The sequence below is a fragment of the Vombatus ursinus genome, unplaced genomic scaffold, assembly GCF_900497805.2.
Source record: "Vombatus ursinus unplaced genomic scaffold, bare-nosed wombat genome assembly UNPS02013950.1, whole genome shotgun sequence".
Lineage (NCBI taxonomy): Eukaryota > Metazoa > Chordata > Mammalia > Diprotodontia > Vombatidae > Vombatus > Vombatus ursinus.
The window spans coordinates 2,432,397-2,453,769 of NW_020953728.1; the positions used below are offsets into that span (position 1 = coordinate 2,432,397).

General features: G+C 34.9%; 1 protein-coding gene across 1 annotated transcript in view; it reads right to left on the bottom strand.

Annotated features, from left to right (window-relative positions):
- Positions 1 to 21,373, bottom strand: part of SLC38A1 (solute carrier family 38 member 1) — a 71,882-nt gene that overhangs the window by 11,350 nt on the left and 39,159 nt on the right. Inside the window, exons 7-12 of the mRNA XM_027858972.1 lie at positions 21,010 to 21,092; positions 7,631 to 7,689; positions 7,402 to 7,518; positions 5,549 to 5,628; positions 3,815 to 3,915; positions 590 to 705 (exon numbers count right to left, since the gene is read on the bottom strand). Coding sequence (XP_027714773.1) covers positions 590 to 705; positions 3,815 to 3,915; positions 5,549 to 5,628; positions 7,402 to 7,518; positions 7,631 to 7,689; positions 21,010 to 21,092 — 556 coding nt within the window. The remainder of the gene's footprint in view (positions 1 to 589; positions 706 to 3,814; positions 3,916 to 5,548; positions 5,629 to 7,401; positions 7,519 to 7,630; positions 7,690 to 21,009; positions 21,093 to 21,373) is intronic.

Sequence of the window (21,373 nt, forward strand, 5' to 3'; positions counted from 1 at the left end):
CTGGGCTGGAAAAATTACAATGATTTTTTTCCTTTGATTTCCTGGTCAGAACTTAGTCTGGAATATTTTCTAAATCTTTGTAGAATTGTGTTAAAGTTGACTATACTTTTTCTAGCTACTCCAATGTCTTGGCTCTGCTCCTATTAATTATTGTTATATATAGCTCAAAATTAGTGATTTGAGAGTGGATTGTCTTAAGACTAAAGGCATCTTTGTTTATAAATGTTTGTGGGAGTAGGTAAATAGATATTTATTTTCCCTGAATACCAAATTTAAAACTTATTTCTCTTTTATTCTTTCCATTTTTGTCTTATTATTTGTGACCTTGGATCTAATTACTTTATGCAATAAAGTTACTATTAAATAGAGAATAGACAGAATATTAGAACTATCATCTATTATAGAGCAAACTTATTATCTACCACTTTTGTTTTCCCAAATAGACTTAAACGCCCTTAGGACCCTTTATCTGTTATAGTTTCAATGGCCTAGGAACCTTACCCAATGTGGCTTCTCTTGGCAATTTCCTAAATATAGATGGAAAGGTAATACCTTTGCTTTTCCCAGATTGCACACGACTTTAACTTACTGTGAGAAATAATACTGGAATTGTGAGGGTGACTGCCATCATTACTGACAATCGAACTATTAGGATGAGAATATCGTCATCTGGGTATTTATGAAGCAGACTTGAATGTACCTTACCTAAAAAGGAAAAAATGAGACAAATATTTTTAAAAGAGACAAGTCATTCACATCACTTTATACCTTTTCCTGAAAAACTAGTGATTTAGAAGCAAACAACAGGGCAGGGAATTAAACAATTTGAACTTGGAAGATAATTTTTAACCCTATGAAGACTAATTATCAATGAAAGAGACTCTATTATTTAAACAAATAAGATTTTAAGGGCTATTTGGAAATTTACTTCCATTTAAAGTAATCACTGAAAGAAATCACATAGAGGTGGGAATATACGAACTGAGGATTATAAAGAAAAGTTTTACTAAAAAACAATAAACTGGTATTTTTAAGTGGGTATTTCCTCTTGTCCACGGGTTTTTCTTGGAAAAGATACTAGAGTGGTTTGCCATTTCCTTTCCAGTGTGCCTCTATTTCAGAGTTGAGGAACTAAAGCAAAGAGGGTTAAGTTATTTGCCCAGGGTCACACAGATAGTGAGCATCTGAGGCTAGATTTGAATTCAGAAAGATGAGTCTTTCTGACTTCAGGCCCGGCATTCTATATGCTGTGCCACCTACTTGCCCAATGACTACCTCAGTTTAGATCAAAAGACTCTAAGATGGAGATGCTGACACAGTCCCATCTTAGCCCATCTTTGCCCAATTAAAAGTGGTCTTATCTCGTTTCCAGGAGCTAGTAAATCTACTCTCCCTGGTGCACTATCAATAGCCTCATGAAGCATCTGGGTCCCATAAATCAATAAAGTATTCCTCTAAGACAGAGAGGGATGATCTTGTCTTCACATGTGTTTGCCCATTTTCCTTAATGTAACCAATCAGTTGTCCTTATCTCCTTGATACTGCCGAACCTGTAACCAATTATATTATTTCTTTTCTTATCCTGCTCTGTTCTTTGTTCTATGGGTATAGATGGTAAGGGGGTTGAACAGCTGGTCAGAAGGAGATTACAGGGGTGTCTTTGCTAGCACTGTGGCAAGACTCTGTTGCTTTGCCCATACTTGGATCTGGGTTGCAGTCTTGAGTGGCAGTCCCAGGGTGAGAAGGAGCACACCACATTAGAGTTTGCAACTGCAGTGGAGTGGAGACCATCCTCACAGTTCTAAGGCAAAAAACAATTCTGAGGTACTACCTCATACCTCTTAGATTGGCTAATAGGACAGAAAAGGAAAACGACAAATGTTGGAGGGGATGTGGGGAAAAATGAGACATTAATGAATTATTGGTGGAGTGAGCTCATTCAGCCATCCTGTAGAGCGATTTGGAAGTATGCCTAAAGGGCTATAAAACCACAAAACCCTTTGGCCTGGCAATACCACTGCTAGGTCTGTATCCCAAAAGAAATTTTACAAAAAGGAAAAGCACCTATATGTGCAAAAATATTTATAACAGCTCTTTCCTGGTGGCAAAGAATTGGAAATTGAGAGGATGCTCACCAATTGAGGAGTTGCTGAACAAATTTTGGTATGTGATTATGATGAAATATTATTGTGCTATAAGAAATGATGTGCAAGATTCTCTCAGAAAAACCTGGAAAGATTTACATGAGTTGATGGAAAGTGAATGTACTGTGTACAAAATAACAGCAATACTTGAGGATATCAGCTGTGAATGAATTAGTTATTCTCAGCAATACAATGATCCAAGATAACCCCAAAGGGCTTGTGATGAAAAATGCTATCCATCCCCAGAGAAAGAAGTTACGGTGTCTAAATACAGATCAAAACATATTTTTAACTTCATTTTTCTCGAAGTTTTTTTTTTGTTCTATGTTTTCTTTCACAACTAATATGGAAATATTTTGTATGATTAAATATGTATAACCTATATAGAATTGCTTGCCTTCTTAAGAAGGGAGGGGGGATGGGGAAGGAGGAAGGGAGAGTATTTGGAACTCAAAGTTTCAAAAACGAATGTTAAAAATTGTTTTTGCATGTAACTAGTGAACAATAAAATACTAAATAAAATTTTTTCACAAAATTCCTTTTGTGAAAGGAATCGAGTTTATAGTAAATCCTTAGTGATATTGAGATGATGTTGACCTGTGTTCAGAATTCATCGTCACTTAGAAATTCATGCAGATGTATTAAGGAAATAAATCATGTAAACAAGAATAAATATTTAAACAATTTTTAAGCTCTCATACCAAACTTTACAAGCAATTTTGAAGGAACACCACAATAAAATAAAATAAATGTGTTAATTACCAACCAATCTTGTTATGCTATGTGATTAAAAATAATACACTTAAAATATAATGTACTTAAAAGCATTTTTCTTAAAACATTCTAAAATGCAGACTATTGAGTAGTCCATGCAGGCCTGCTTTCATCTTTATTGATGGAAGCTTTATTCTATAATACTGAGGAATATTCAAGTTTTACTGAAAAATTATAATTTCTTTGACCTAATAAAAAAAATAAGTCTTCAACATTAAATAAGCCAAAGAACAGAAGGCACTAATGATTGCCTGAATAGCTAGAGTAGTGAAAAGAGAAGTAAGACAAGTGGGCCTAGGTTCAATGGAGCCAATAAAATGAAAATATTTTATTTTCTTTTCCAAAGAACATTTCTTTTAACTTCCTATTTCCTTCTTCAAAGCATTTGTGATGTTTTCATTTCCAGTGAACAATTAGGAATTTTATTTTTAATTGAAGTATAGTATCTTAAGTATTGTCACTGGTCTTTCTAGCTTTCAACACATATTTCAGCACTGCTTTTCTATTAAAGTGGTTTGTTCTAATTTGCAAGTATCAATTAAGGGAGTCTTCCTTTATATTTTTCAACATATTAGCAAGTTTTCTCAGTAAAGATATCTATTAAAAAACCCAATTTGTGTCTATGGAAATTCCTAAGAAAAAATAGTATAGCGTATAAATATTCAGCTTAATGCATATATAAAAATTGTCACCTCTTTTCTTTAAGAAGAAGAAAAATCACAATCAAGTAACACTTAATTACTTTCTTTGACTTAAATGGTGCTGATTCTTTTGTTTACTATTCCTTACTAAATTAAATACATAGAAATTTATATAATTTAAATAAAAATAAATGTATTTATTTAAATACATAGGTAATATACATATCTAAATGTTTAAAAAAGTTACTTGCTTACCATAGAATGTCAGGTAGCCAAAAAATGCAGTCATGAGATACAGAAAACACATGGACAAAATGGAAACATTGGTAACAATCTTCATATTTTTCAATGAACGTCTGTTAAAAAATTTTTGAAGCATTAAAAAGTATGTGCATGGTATTTGTTCAATGGTATTAACATTGTAGAACATGTACTTAAATTCCAGAAAAAGTAATTAATGTTTTTCCATAAACTTAGAGTAAAGATTCACAGATGGAATCACCTAGGTATTTATTTGCAAATTCAGGTAAATGCAAAAACTTATATCTGATTTCCCATAGTGTATCTATATTGATTAGATATTTTAAAATGTCTAGTGTGGTTATTGTGAGAAAAAGAACCCATGATACTAGCAATCTCCTATGTGAACTTTTCCTTTTTTTTTAAAGGGCTTTATTTGGGGATCTGAAAGTACTGTTTTAATATTTATATTTGATAGTAATTTTTTGTGTAAAAAACTGGCATAATACATTCAAAATGTTCTTCTACAATTCCCAGTAGAGATCAATGAGAGTTGGAACTCCTTTTTTTTTTTTTTTTTTTGAAGATTCTTGTAAAAAGATATTCCTGGTACTCCAGATAGTCTCCACAACAATGGCTAGAAAGCTTTAAAGTTTCCCTAATGATTCAGGGCAATTTCTACTGCAAATATGACTCTGTTGTTGTTGTGTGCCCTAAAATTTACTAGACTGCCCAAATACACATTTCTGTCTTTTGAGAAAATGGCAAACTTGGCAAATTGGTAAGTCACAAATATTTGGAGGACAATTACAAAGGATGTGCCAAAATCAAAGTCCACATTGAAGAAAAACAGAAGAAACTAAAATTTTTAGTTTGAGCATTTTTTTTTGAAAGTCAAGGGCACACCTGAATTTAAATCACAGAAAAAAAGTAGGGTTGTTCCATATATGTTTCAAAAGTTGAAAGAAAAATTTCATTGAAAAATATCAGAGTACATTTTCTGCCAAATTTATGGCAACTTATTTTTTTACTTTCTTGAGAACTTATAATGAAGAAAAGATTCATGTGTAATATTGCTGCCACAACACTATAATACCTAGGTACTTTTACATATCAAACTAGAAAAAGAATATATGAGAACTCATAATTCTCAAATGGAAAGGCAATTGGTGATAGTAGCATGGCAGAATCTGTTATACAGTTCAGGGTTGGAAATATTATTTTTTCTATTGCTATGCCTTATGTTTATTGTTCAGTTGGTGAAGTACTGGAAAATAGTTCTAATTATATTAGCATATTTAGACATTAAGTTTAATAAATACCTCTGCAGATTTATGAAACAAACATGAGTAACTTACAGAATCACAATCCCTTAGCATTGGAAGGGACCTTAGAGGTTATTTATTTTTTTTCCTTAAAGGCTATTTAATCTATCTCCTTACCAACTAGATCAATGTTTAAAATAACATCCTTGACAACGACCATTTAGTATCTGTTAGAACTCCTTGATGTGTAGCAATACAAGGAACTTAATTCTCCAAAATCAATATAATTAAAACAAAAACCAAAAAACCTATGACCTACACACTTCAAATTTTTCCTATAGCCTCAACTCATGCATCCTACAGATTTTTTATTATTTTCATTTTCACATTTCACTGAAACAGTAGCAAGGGGAAGTAGCACTGCAAAGAAATTGTATTTCCAAGGAAAACTATTTAGTCATAAAAATTAAATTACATGTCTTACTCTTTAAGATCTTTGTAAACTGGAAGGACTGCTTGATGGCACACATATGCAAAGGCAATAGTGGGTAAAGCATAAACACTCTGAGAGAAAAGAAGTTAATATATTAGGTAAAGTCATTTTTTTCCCACACAAATTATGTAGCTTTGATTTTCTGGGGTTCTCATTTTATTTCTCACCCTTTCCAAGGCTCTTAAGTTATTATTCGGAAGTATTTGATCTACTTAACATCAGTATCTCTTTCAAGAAAGTTAATCTATCATGAAGTTTTTTTCATATAGACTTTGATGTTAAAATTGAGCAAGGTAATTTCTGTGCAGGTGTATATTTGTGTATAAATATGCACATAGATTTTATCTTGTACTATTTTAACACTAAAGTCTATATGAAAAAATATGTACTAACTAAAGGAAATTTTTAGAATAAAACATTTCAAGATATTATGACATTCTTTCATTCCTTTTATGTCTTATGGCTCTTATCCTATTATTATCTTTTTTTTTAATTTTTGACCATGTAGCATTTCACCGAATAAAAACTCAAGATTTCTCAGTCTACCTTTCTGTTTAAAAAAAAAAAGAACATCCAGCATTTAACAAAAGATATTACTAAGAATTCAGTTTGGAATCCACTTTCTAGTTACATAGGAGGAAATTAAAACTGTGCCTATACACTAACAAAACAATTTGTAGATTTGGCTAATTCATGGAAGCAACAAATCAACTCAATGAAAAAATTAGTCAAATTGAGTTTCATCCTGAATTGCTGATTGGTTGATGAAATTCAGACACCTCAAACAGTCGTATCTTGAATGATAAATACAACCCAAATCATGGATAATTTAAATTAAGACTGTAGAGACACCAGTTCTAAGGGTTTAGAAAAACAAAAAGGGCAAACATAAGAAACAAAAACATGAAGAATTAATTCAGAAAAGTACATGAAGACTTACATGAACTAATGCCAGAGGACCCAAAAAGCAGTATACAAAATAATTACCACAATGTGAATGAAAATAACACAAAAAGAAGGAAAAGAAAAAGAGAGGAAAGAAGAAAGAAAACACTACACAATTTTCATGGCTGCAAGACATTGCATATACTATTTGACTCAGTTGATTTATTGATTACACTTACTGAACTGCCTTTTTTTCTCTTTCTTTTTTATTCTTTATTGCAAGGGATAGCTAAATTTAGATTAAGAAACACTGGGTAGGGAAACAGGGAGATATATATATGGAAACAAAAGATAAAATTTTTCTAAACAAAACAATGGCACATCACAGACGTTGGTCATCTGTCATTATTCTCATGGGATTTATCTTCAAAATGCTGCTGCTCAGGTTCCTTATCACACAACACCAAAATGCTTCGTCTGTGTTAGCTCTGATGATTTCATTGAGCACCTTCTGAATGCCACACATACTCATTCAATTCTTCACTCTGATATAATTGAGTTTGTAGTTTTTAGGTTGAAAATCCTTTAGTAATAATCACTCATTGTTAGATGATACTCAAAATTTGTACACCACTTTCCTTAAAACAGCTCTGTGAGATTAGGAATTCAAATACTGCTATCCCTATTTTATAGATGATGAAACAACTTCAGAGAGATCAAGCAACTTGCCCATCCACCAATGTCACCATTTAGATTGCAGAATAAATCTTTTGACATTAGGACAATTGTGCTCACCACCACACCCTGAATCTTTCCAGTATCCTTTCTCCATCAACCTAAGTGCTTAGCAGAAAGAGAGGAAAAGGGAACTGCCCACACCTCCAAACAATTTTACAAGGAGTTGATTAATAATGTTAATAATAATTAATACAAAATAAATTTTATATTAAAAAACATACCTTAAAGTTGAGCACAATGTATCTTGATGTACACATTTCCTTAATTGTTGCATTAGAAAGTGTTGATTCATCTATTCCTGGCATGGGGCAACTTAATTTAAATTTCTCATAGATAATCTTTAATTACATAAAACAAGAAATGTGGTAGATTATATTTTATAAAGCAAGAATAGTTATTAAATGGAACTGTCATGGAAACTTCAATCCAATTCTTTCAACAAAAACTTACCACTATGAGAAAGAAAAGCATGCATGTTAAAGAAAGTCCACTGGTATATCCAATAATCCCTAAATGAAACAATAGTTAAAAAATTACTATTATGTCATTTCTCACCTTTCTTCATGCACTTTTTAGTTCAGAATTCCAAAATGTAGCTGAAGTTCTAACGTTACACATGTCTGCCAAATAATCACAGGAACTATCAAATGTATTATTTCATAATACTACCTTATTAAGCAGAAATTAAGACACTAATCTCAAACATTGAAATATGGGTTTATAATGAATCCAATTCTTCCTCTACACTGAGGAGCATGGATTTCCAAACCTATATGAGAAAGAAAGTCCCTAAAGATTGGGCCAAAGATCTTGGTTATTTGTCCTGTAGTTGAAGATCTATGTTCAGATCAATCTGTCTAAGAAATTTTTGTTAAGACACTTATTTGCCAATCCGGGTTACATTCAAAGAGAAAGAGCAAATTGTTAGGGACCAACCTGATCACAGTGGACTGCCTGGTTATTTCTAGACATTTTTTTTTCTTTTGAGAGCAGTTTCAGCTATCAAGAAGCATTATCAGTTATCATTTGGAAGTTACTCCACTCTCTCCAACTTCAGGAAGAAAAATTCCCTCTGCTGGTCCCTCAGCCCCAACACATAAATGCATAAAAAAGAACCCTGAGGATTGGAGACCTGGGCAGCACTAAGTTTTATCTTCTTGAAGATATTTTGACATAATAGATATGGGAAATATTTCTCAGTAAAACAAGTCATAAAATTTTTTAGCAACTTTGGACAGATAGTCAAGAATTAAAAAAAATTAAAAGTTATCTATAGTCATATGAAAAAATGCTCTAAATCACTATTGATTAGAGGAATACAAATCAAAACAACTCTGAGGTACCACATCACACTTATCAGATTGGCCAATATGACAAAACAGGAAAATGATAAATGTTGGAGAAGATGTGGGAAAATTGGAACACTAATGCATTGTTGGTGGAGTTGTGAAATGATCCAACCATTTTGGAGAGCAATTTGGAACTATGCTCAAAGGGCTATAAAAATGTGCCTACCCTTTGATCCAGCAATAGCACTTCTAGGGCTGTATCCCAAAGAGATCATAACAATGGGAAAAGGACCCACATGTACAAAAATATTTATAGCAGCTCTTTTGTGGTGACAAAGAATTGGAAATTGAGGGAATGTCCATCAATTAGGGAATGGTTGAACAAGTTGTGGTATATAAACGTAATGGAATACTATTGTACTATAATATAAGAAATGATGAGCAGGCAGACTTCAGAAAAACCTGGAAAGACTTCTATGGACTGATGCTGAGTGAAGTGAACAGAACCAGAAGAATGTTGTACACAGTAACAGCAACACTGTGTGATGACTAAATTTCATAGACTTGGCTGTTCTCAGCAATACAAGGATCTAAGACATCTACAAAAGTCTCATGATGGAAAATGCTATCCATGTGCAAAGAAAGAACAAAGGAGTTTGAATGCATACTATTTGCTTTTTTTTCTTTCTGTTTTGTTTTGTTTCCTCTTACTTGTGGTTCTTCCTATTGGTTCTAGTTCTTTCTTACAACATGACTAATATGAAAATATGTTTAATAGGAATGTATATGTATAGCCTATATCAGATTATGCACCGTCTTGGGGATGGAGAGGGGGAAGGAAGGGGAGAAAAATTTAAAACTCAAAAGCTTATGGAAGTGATTGTTGATAACTCAAAATAAATTAATAAAAAATAAAAAAATAAAAAACAAACAAAAACCAATTTGAGAAGATGAATCTTAAATACCACAACTCAGACATTGATTGCACAGCTTTTGTGCTACCTGACTTTGCCTGCCTGAGTGATATGTGAAATCAGAATATAATGGAGAGGATTTCTGGGAAGATGGCAGATTAGGTCAGAAAATTGCTAGCACTCAAGATTTTTCCCCAAAAAAAGAAATGAAATAGAGCTTCAGGGAGAATGTAGAATGGTAAAAATAAATAAGAGTAAGGGCAGAACAAAGGTCCTCCTGGGACAATTGGAGAAGATCTGAAGAAAAGGTTCAGGATGAGGTTTGGTTCCTGTGAAGAGTGAATACCTCCAGCCTAGGTCATAAATCCACTTAAACAATAAGCAGCAAGCCCTGGGGTTAACTGGGTTGGGAGGCTAACTCAGCCCCAACCACAGGAACTTTCACCCCTGGGACAGTGAAGGGAGTTGGGCATCTGAGCTGGGGAAAATTGAGAGAACCTCTGCTGACAAGGAACACCAGACCCAGCTGTGCTGCGGAGATGCAGACTGGGGTGAGAAGGAACCAGCTCACACCTGGTGAGTGCAGAAGCTTTGGGGCAGGAGGCCATTTGCTGTGGGCACTTACTTACTGTGGGCTGGAGGTCTTGATTTGGGTTCAAGGTTAGAGGGGAGAACTGAAAGAGGATCTTAGGCCAGGGGTATCATCCCCTATATCCCAGAACTAGAGGTGATTACAAAAACTAAACTATTACCAAAAAATGTACAAGCAAAAGAGAAAGAATACAACTATAGAGAGTTACTATGAGAATAGAGAAAATCAGGGTTCATCTTCAGAGGAGGATACTGAAACAAAGAAACCCTCTTCTACCCCAAAGAGTACTGTCAAATGGTCACGTGTCCAAAAAGAATTCATAGAAGAACTTAAAAAAAAGACTTTAAAAATCAAATGAGAGAGATTGAGGAAAAACTTTTTAAAAAATCCAAGAAAAACAAGATTATGAAAAGAAAGTCGACCAATTAGAAAAGGAGATCCAGAATCTTAAGGAAGAAAATGACTCCTTGAAAATTAGAATTGGACAAAGGGAAGCCAGTGAAGTTATAAGAGATCAAGAAATAATAAAACAAAACACAAAGAATGAAAAAAATAGAAGAGAATGTGAAACATCTCATAAGGGGTCTCAATAAGGACAGACCATTTACCTTTTACATATGTAAAATGTAAAACGTGTATCTAAGATTGTTATTGGTAATTGGGTGGTTCATAAGAAATATTGGGGTAGACCTGAGCATGATATAACTTCAAAAAGTAAAACTGTTAAGGAAGAGCTAAACGAGTCATTATCTTATACAAATGAGGTGTGAGAAGAAGAATGGATACAGAGGAATTAGATGGGGGACTAAGGCTGTTAGTTCTGGAAACCTACTTTCATTGGGAATAGATTCAAGAGGGAGCAATATATATATACATCTAGAGGAATATAAAAGTCTTCTAAATTTAGAAAGAATAAAATGCTAAAGGGATAGAGAGCGGGGAGAAGATAAAGGAGGGATCTGTAGAGGAGAGAGCGAAGGAATTGGTCAAAGGAGCATATAAAAGGGTATTTAGATTCATGGGAATAGGTGGATAAGGGAGGAATCCTTGGAGGTGGGGTAAGTTAAGTAATAGGAGGGCAAGGTATGGGTAGAAGTAAAGTAGAGGAGTCAGGAAGGACAGGAAATAAGAGATGCACACAAACATAAAAATAAAGATTAGGAGTAGAATCTGTTAGGGACAGTATATGTTTATATATGTATGTATGTATGTGTATGTATACATTTATGTGTATTTCTGTATTTATATATAAACATATTCATGCTTAATGCTTGGGGGAAGGAAGAAGGGAAAAGAACAAAGTAAAAAGCATACAGCAGAGAACAAAAGAATACAAGGAAACAAAGAAAAGATGAACAGCTCTCATCACAATGTGTAGTATTTATTATATAGGCTTTATTGAAATGGAAATTTATTGCTGTATATTTTGAATACTCTGTTATGGTCTGCTGTATACATGATGTTTTTTCTTTTCTTATTTTATATTTAAGTTTTAATATTTAAGTTTATAATATGTTTCTTTTTTTCTCATTATGTATTAAAGTTTTAGTATGTAAGTCTAAAATAAAAAAAGATAAAAAAGAAATCAGAACAGAATGCTGCTGCCCCTCTAAGGGGCTTCAAATCACAACTGCTCATTACCTGGTGCTCTTCTCACTGCCTCTGAAAGCAATAACTAGAACTTAGTCTCTCTTCTGGACAAAATTCTACCCCTCTGCCCAGTATTCTACTGAGCAATTGTTATCAAACTTAAGATATGCTTAAGGCCCTTTATTCCATACTCTAGTGGAGGCAGCAATGGGAGGGAGGAAGGTAGAGTGGGGAGAGTGCAAAGTGTCTACCTGTCTTTGTCTCTGTTGAGTTTGGCCAATGACAGTTGATTAATATTGATCACTTTTTTAAATAGAATGCTACTTCTCTCCTCTAAAATCCCTCTCAATAAACAGTGCAATTACAACTGGAAAAAATGGGGAAAAATAAAATAAATGAGTGCTTTAAAGGTAAGTCATAGAAGGAGATTTAATAGAGTAGTATAAGAGATACAAAACCTTACCCAAGCAAGAGACTGTTTGAATATTTGAATGGACCTAAGAGAAGTTAATGACTCCATGAGAAAACAAGTCAATGAGTCAGTTAAGTAAGAAATATTAAAAACAAAGTCAAAAGACTGAAAAAAGGAGAATATGAAAGGCATCTCATGTAAGAAACATCTGACCTGAAAATAAAAAAAATCAACTAAAGATAATTTAAGAATCATTGGACTACCTGAAAGCCAGGGTCAAAAAGAACTTGGACATTATATTTCAAGAGAACAAGAAAGAAAACTGCCAAGAGCTATTAGAACTAGAGGGAAAAGTAAAAACAGAAAAAATACACTGGTCACTTCCTGAAAGAAAATCCAAAATGAAAACTCCCAGAAACTTCACAGTCACAATCCAGAGCTTCCAGGTCAAAGAAGAAGCACTATGATCAGATCCAAGCTCTGAGGAGCTATTGAGTATCACAGAAGATTTAATAAAAAAAAAGGGGGGGTGCAGCTGGGTGATGCAGTGGATAGAGCACTGGCCTTGGAGTCGGGAGGACCTGAGTTCAAATCCAGCCTCAGACCAAACACTTGACACTTACTAGCTGTGTGACCCTGGGCAAGTCACTTAACACCAATTGCCTAAAAATTTTTTAAAAATTTAAAAAAAAGACAATAAAAAAGGAGTGAAGAGCTTGGAATATGAAATTCCAAAAGGCAAAAGATATGGGTTCACAACCAAGAAAATCTTACCTAGTGAAACTAAATATAATCCTACAGGGAGAAATGGATTTTTAATGAAATAGAAGTCCAAGCATTCCTGATGAAAATACCATAGCTGAGTAAGAACTTTCAAATACAAACAAATGCAGGAGCAGAGAAATACAAACAGGTAAATACAGTAAGCAATTAGAAAAAACTAAACAACGAATTAGGGATTGCATTCTAATAATTACATTACATATTTAGTGCTTACATTTTAATAGAATGAAGTATTTGTCCACTAAGAATCCTAATGCCATCATGAGTCATAGACAGTTAACTAAGACAGAAGGCCCAAGAGTGGTTTTGGTGTGTTTCAATGATGTTTAAAAAAGAGGAAAGAGGAATACAGTAAAGAAGAAATGGGGAGGAAGGATGGAGAAAAATATCTAAGATAATCAGGTTACTTAAGCCTATGCAAGTAAGGATGATCAGCAGAGGAGGAATGGGCAACATTTGAACCTCACTTTCATCTGAACTGGTCAAAGAAAGGTAGAAGTGTGAGGGATTGTCTGATGTTGGCTACTGCCACGTGAAGGTTATGGCAAGATGGGGCAGGGACAGGATATTAGGAAGTAACCGGAGCTCACGCTCCCGAGGCAGGGGGCTGTACTATGTGGAGTTGTGGTGAACTGGAATGGGAACTGGATACGGGGAAGTAACCAGAGCTCACGCTCCCGAGGCAGGGGGCGGTGCCATGTGGAGTTGTGGTGAACTGGGGTAGGAACAGGATACAAGGAAGTAGCCAGAGCATGTGCTCTTGAGGCAGGGGGCTATGCCACGTGGGAGTGGGATGGCAGAGAACGAGCTCCCTTTGTCTAGTCCTCTCCCTAGGTGCAGCGCTAACCCCAGACGTCTCCTTCCGGTATCTGGGCCTAGCTTCCTTTGTCACGTCCTCTCCCTTGGTGCAGTGCTAACCCCAGACATCCCCTTCCAGTATCTGATCCTACAATCAATGACTAGTAGACGGGCTGAGGAGGAGGGGCTAGGAAGGTATATAAGGGGCGGTAGGGGTCAGAGCTCGCTCTCTCTCTCTCTTGCCTGCTCTCTTGCTCCTTGCTCGTGCTTTCCTGCTTGGCCTTGCTGTGATGGCCTCTGAATAAAGTTCGAGTGCTTGCACCTCCCAATCGGCTCATCTCTATGTTTATCCGGGTGGGCTCTGAAGACTGGTAAGTATGACCCTGGCAGCCTGCTCCTGTTAGGAGGAGAGTGCACGGCCCGACCGGCACATGGAAGAGACACACAGAATTGTGTGGCAGAAAGGTTTTCACTCAACAGAGGAAAAAGAGAAAACAGGGAGAGATGAGAGTAAAGGATAAAAGATAGGACAGTTTCAAGGCAACTGAATCAAAGCAAACTGACACTGGAAGGGTGGATTGAGCAGAGGGATTTAAAAGGAAAGAAATAAAGGTTATGAATTTGTGATTAGGTTCTGGTCAAGGGAAAGAGAGGAGGGAAAGAAGCAGATTGAGTCTAGCAGAGACCACTGTTACTGAACACACTGTCCTTCACACCACTCTTTTCTTGTGAAGAGATGGCAGAAAATAAAGATAAGAAAAAGTACAAAAGAAAAGGATGGAGGGAAGTACACTCCCTTCATCCCATTTTGTGGGATAAACTCACTCATAAAATAAATCATAATGAATTAGAAAATGGAATTCATCACGTTATTTACATGAAACACATTCAAAACACAAATTCACAAAGAGTAGAAATAAGGGGCTGAAACAAAATCTATTATGCTTTAGCTGAACTCAAAATGGTAGTGAAAGTGATCATGATCTTAGACAAAGCAAAAACAGACTCAGTTAAAAATAAACAGAGAAACTAAACTTTGCTGAAAAGCAATATCAATGCTAAACACATATGCATCAAGAGTTAAAACATCTAAATATTTAATGGAAAAGTTCAATGAGAAATAGACAAAAAACTGTAATAGTGGAGGAACTCAATGAATCACTTACATACCTAGAAAACTCGAACAAAAAAGGACAAAGAATTTAAGAATCTGAAGAGAATTTGACAAATTTTTGGTGATTACTGAATGGAAACAGAAAGGAGTGCACATATTTCTCAACTATCCATGGAACTTTTACAAAAATTGACTCACAAGCTTATGGTGAAAAGCAGAAACATTGCACACATTCTTATTGACAACAATGAAATAAAATTATATTAAAATAATGGTCATACAGCTAATGCCTTATCAATTTTATTGTTTTTTTAAAATAAAAACAGCTCTTGGTGTATTAACTATTTAATTAATTGGGTTTCTTGTTTTCAATTTTGTAAATCTGTTGAGTTCCAGAATTTTTATACAGAGGGCACAGGGTAAGTTGAATATGAAGGGATGATGTCTAAAACATAAAATTAAGGGGTGAGAGAGGATTGTACTGGGAGAAAGAGAAAGGGAGAGGTAGAATGGGGTGAATTATCTCACATAAAAGAGGCAAGAAAAAGCTTTTACAATGGAGGGAAAGAGGGGGGAGGTGAGAGGGAATGAGTGAATCTTACTCTTATTTTGGTTTGGAAATCTATCTTACCCTACAGGAAAATAGAGGAGAAGGGGATAAGGGCAGGGAATGATAGAAGGGAGGACAGATTGGGGGGAGGAGGTAATCAGAAGCAAACACTTTTGAGGAGGGACAGGGACAAAGGAGAGAATAGAATAAGTGGGGACCAGGATAGGATGGAGGGAAATATAGTCTTTCACAACATGACTATTATGGAAGTGTTTTGCATGACTACACATGTATAACCTATATTGAATTGCTTGCCTTCTCAATGAGGATGGGTGGGGAGGGAGAAGAGAGAGAATTTGAAATTCAAAGTTTAAAAATGAACATTAAAAATTGTTTTAACATGCAACTGGGAAATAAGATATACAGGCAAAGGGGTATAGAAATCTATCCTGCCCTAAAGAAAAATAGAAGGGGAAAGCTATAAGAGAAGGGGGGGAAGTGATAGAAGGGAGGGCAGATTTGGGAAAGGAATATTCAGAATGTATGCCACCTTGGGGTGAGGGAAGGAGAGAGATGGAGAGAAATTTTGGAACTCAAAATCTTGTGGAAGTGAATGTTTAAAACTAAAAATAAATAAATTAATAAAAAATTAGAATTGGGCAAGAGGAAGCTAATGACTTTATGAGATATCAAGAAACAATAAAATCAAATCAAAAGAATGAAAAAAATTGAATAAAATGTGAAGTATCTCATTGGAAAAACAACTGACCTGGAAAATAGATCCAAGAGAGATAATTTAAGAATTATTGGACTACCTGAAAGCCATGATCAAAAAAAGAGCCTAGGCATCATCTTTCAAGAAATTATCGAGGTAAACTGCCCTGATACTCCAAAACCAGAGGGTAAAATAGAAATGGAAAGAATCCACTGATCATCTCCTGAAAGAGATCTCAAAATGAAATCTCACAGGAATATTATAGCCAAATTCCAGAGTTCCAAGGTCAAGGAGAAAATATTGCAAGTAACCAGAAAGAAAAAAATTCAAACATCATGGAGTTACCTTGTCAAGGTAACACAAGATTTAGCAGCTTTTACACTAAAGGATCAGAGGGCTTGGAATATTACATTCTGGAGGGCAAAGGAGGTAGGATTGCAACCAAGAATTACCTACCCATTAACACTGAGTATAATCCTTCAGGGGGAAAAATTAATATTAAATTAAATTGAGGACTTTTAAGCATTCTTGATGAAAAGACTAGAGCTGAATAGAAAATTTGACTTTCAAATATAAGACTCAAAAGAAGCATAAAAAGGCAAACAGGAAAGAGAAATCATAAGGGATTCAACAAGTTTAAACTGTTTTGATACTTGTGAATCTTAAAAACTTTCTCATTATTAGAGCAGTTAGAAGGAGTACACACAAACAGGAGGCATGGGTATGAGCTGAATATAATTGGATAGTTACCTAAAAAATAAAATTAAGTGGTGAGAAGGAAGAATGCACTGGGAGAAGGGGGAAGGGAGAGATAGAATGGGGTAAATTATCTGACATTAAAGAGGCATGAAAGAGATTTTACAGTGGATGGGGAAGAAAGAGGAAGTGGTGGAGGTGGGGGGAGCACATGAACCTTACTCTCATCAGAATTGGCTCAAAGTGGGAATAACATACACACTCAGGGGGTTATACAAATCTATCTTATCATATAGGAAAGTAGGAGGGGAAGGGGAGAAGAGAAGGATAGGGATGATAGAAGAGAGGTCAGATTAAGGGAGGTAAAAGTCAGAAGCAACATATTTTTGAGAATGTATAGGGTGAAAGGAGACAGAGAGAGTAGGATAAACAGGGGGAAATAGCATGGAGGGAAATACATAGTTAGTCATCATTACTGTGAAAAACATTTTTACAGAAAGTTTTGCAGATAAAGACCTCATTTGTCAAACAGATAGAAAACTGAGTCAAATGTATAGAAATAAGAGCCATTTCTCAATTGATAAATGGTCAAAGGATGTGAACAGGCAGTTTTCAGAAGAAGAAATCAAAGCTATCCATAGTCATATGAAAAATTCCTCTAAATTTATTGATTAGAGAAAAGCAAATTAAAACAATTCTGAGCTACCACCACACACTTATCAGATTGGCTAACATGACAGAAATGGAAAATAATAAATGTTGGAGAGGATGTGGGAAAATTAAAACCCTAATACACTGTTGGTAAGTATGTATATTAATTCACCCATTCTGGAAAGTAATTTGGAACTATACCTAAAGAGCTATAAAACCATGCATATCCTTTGACCCAGCAATACTAGCAATACTATCCCAAAGGGATAAAAACCAAAAATATATTAAAAAAACATTTATAGCAGCTCTTTTAGTGGTGACAAAAATTTGGAAATTGAGGGTAGATCCATCAATTGAGGAATGGCTGAACAAGTTGTTGTATATTGTTGTGATGGAATACTATTGTGCTATAAAAAATGACGAGCAGGATGTTCGCAGAAAAATCTGGAAAGACTTACATGAACTGATGTAAAGTGAAAGGAGTAGGGCCAGGAGAACATTGTACATGGTAACAGCAATATTGTATGATGATCTATTGTGAATAACTTAGCTATTCTCAGCAATACAATGATCAAAGACAATTCTGAAGGACTTAAGATAAAAGGTGTTGTCCATCTCCAGAGAAAGAACTGGTGGAGCCTGAACACAGTTTGAAGATACTTTTTCTTTACTTCCTTTATTTTTGGTTATAAAAATTTTCTGTGTTTTCTTTCATGGCATGACTTACATGGAAATATGGTTTGCATGACTAAACATGTATAATCTATATGAAATTGCTTGTTTTCTCAATGGGTGAAGGAGAGAGAGGGAGAGAATTTTGAACTCAAAATATTTAAAAAAGATTGTTAAAATTGTTTTTATGTGTAATTGGGGAAAAATAAATTATTACATTTTTTAAAAGATGAAATGGGCAATTTAATTACATAAAATTAAAATTTTACACAAACAAAATCAAAGAAGTTAAAATTGGGAGGGAAGCAGGTAACTGGGGAAAAGCTTTGCAGTGAATGTCTTGATTAGGAGTTCATTTCCAACCTTGTAAGAATAGGAACCATTCCCAAGTTAATAAATGATCAAGAATGTGTATAAACAGTGTTCTAAAGAAGAAATCCAACTTACCAAGAGTCATAAACGAAAACACTCCAAACTACTAATAATCAGAGAAATGTAAATTAAACCAACTCTAGGTTTCCACCTCACACCCATGGGGATCGGCAACTTGAAAAAAGGGGGGGCACATTTCAAATGCTAGAGGGTATGTGGAAAAACAGGCATATTAATGCACTACTGGTAGACTTGTGAATTGGCTCAGTTATACTAGGAAGCAATTTGCAGCTATAACCAAAAAGTTATTAAATTGCATACAACTACTATGTCAGCATACCAGAGATCAAGAAAGAAGGAAATATGTACAACATAATAACTATTTGGGTGTAGCAAAGAACTAGAAATTAAGGGGATACCTATCAATTGATGAATGTATGAAAAATAATGGTATATGAATATATGGAATAATGTTCTGCTGTAAGAAACTATGAAAAGGGCAGTTTCAGAAAAATCTGAGAAGATTTGTATGAAATGACACAGTGAAGTGAGTAGAACCAGGAAAACCATAATAACAACACTGTATAGACAAAGAACTTTGAAAGATTTAAGAACTTTGTTCCCACGTAATGACCAACCACAATTCCAGATGAAGCATGTTACTTTAACTCCTAAGGGTACAGATTGAGACATATATTTTTTTAACATGACCAATGTGAGAATTTGTTTTGCTTAACTATGCACATTTGTTAAGTGTTTTGTTTTTGGTTTTGGTTTTGTTTTTGTTTTCCAATGGTGGGAGGGAGATAGAAGGCAGACAAAGTAGATTTTTGTTATTTGAAAAAATAAAATTATATTAAAAAAGAAACTAAGAGGCCCAATTGAGGAAGGAGAGCATTCTAAGCATGTGTGACAACTAGTTCAAGGCACAGAGATAGGAAATAAAGTGAACTGTTAGAGGAAATGCAAGTAGACCAATGTAACTGGATCATAAGTGTGCATGAGAAATATAGTAATATATAGGCTGAAAAGATAGGAAAAGTACAGGTTAGATAGTGCTTTAGATGCCAAATAGAGGAGTTTATATTTGATCCTAAAGATAATAGGAATATACTCAAGACAGTTCCCTGAAGGGGGGCAGAGCAGTAATGTGGTCTAGACCTACATTTTAGGGAGAAAAAAAAACCACCTTGGTGGCTGACTGGAGAATGGACTGGAATGGGGAGAGACTTGAGGAAGAGAAAACTTTAGAAGGCTATTGTAGTCGTATCAGAGAGAAGTGATCAAGGTGTGACCTAGGGGTTTGGTTGTTTCATCAGAAAAGAAGAGATGCATATGACAGATGTTGTGAAGGTAGAAGTAAGATTTTTCTGTGAATTAGATATTTGGGGTCAGAGTGAGGAGTCAACAATGAACTAAATTTGTGAGCCTAGGAGACTGGGAGGATGATGGTTCCCTCCAAAGTAAAAGGAAAGTTCAGAAGATGGAAGAGTATAGGTGCAGAAAGATAATAATTTTTGTTTTAGACATGTTGATTTTGAGATATTCAAGAAGCAGCTGGAAATGGGTGACCTTAGCTTAGTAGAGAGACTAAGGATGGATACATAGATCTGGAAATCATCTACACAGAGATGATAATTGAACCTATGGGAGCCAATAAGAACTCCAACTGAGATATTATATATCATAACATGAAGGGAGGCCAGGACAAAACCTTCAGAGAAACTCACTGTTAGTGGGTATGGCATGGATGAAGAAACAGCAAAGACTAAAGAATAGTCAGAAAGAGAACCAGAAGAGAGCACTGTCATGAAAATCTGGAGAGGAGAGAATATCTAGAAGGAGGTGTTCAACAGTACCACGAGTGATCAGGATAAAATAAAAAAAGCTATTAGATATGACAATTAAGATAAGACTATAACTCTAAAGAAGACATTTTCAGTTGTGAAGAACAGAAACGAGATTGCAGAAGGAATAGAACAGAGAGAGAGGAAAGGAATTGAGGCACCAATTGTAAACAATTTTCTTGAGGAATTTAACCATGAAGGGAAGGAAAAATGTGGGAGGGTAGTTATTGTGAATGATCAGATCAGGTGAGGGTTTTTAAGGGATGAAGAAAACAAGGCATGTTTTTATTTAGCAGAAAGGAGACAGTACAAATGAAGGTACTGAAAATAAGGGAGAGGAGAAATGATAGTGAGAACAACTTGCTAGAGAAGTCATGCAAGAATGAGATCAAGGGCACATGCAGAGGCATTTCTTTCTCAAGCAGAGGGCCACTTCTCCATCTAAGAGGAGATAGTGGAGGAAGATGTCTTAGTAATGAAAAATGAAGGAGCAGCGAGGTGGTGCAGTGTATAGACCTTCGGCCTTGGAGTCAGGAGGACCTCGGTTCAAATCTGGCCTCAGACACATGACACTTACTAGCTGTGTGACCCTAGACAAGTCACTTAACCCCATTGCCTCACCAAAAAAAAAAAAGTAATGAGAAATGAGAAAGAGTGGGCATAAAAGATGTATTATAGCAGAGGGCACAAATTTCAAGATTTTCAAGATTGAATCTGACATGCATGTTTCCTCTTTTTACTACTAATAACAGACATGAAAGTAGCTGCATTTTTCTAGGTCTTTAATTCACTTAGGCACAATTAAAAGTAGTATAATACAGAATCTTTCCTTACCTAAGTGCTTCATGAGACAGAGAGGAAAAATAATAGCAATGGTAATTAATATAATAAGTATTCGACCATCCAAATACCATATTCTGTAAGATATTTTAAATTAAAAAAAAACATTTTGTTAGAAACTTATTTTCACTCAAAACAATTTTATAGTATATTTCCTATTCCTTTTCCATGATTTAAGATTTTATATAATTCTACCTTTCTAATACTCTATTTTTCTTACCTACTGTTTGAAATATGGCATCCATTTTGAATTATTGAAATGACTTCAAAATTGAATGCACACATCAAATTCAGTCAGATTATAAGACATGCATACTATCAATTATTAAAGGAAAATGCTTTTTTTGTGTGTGTGTTT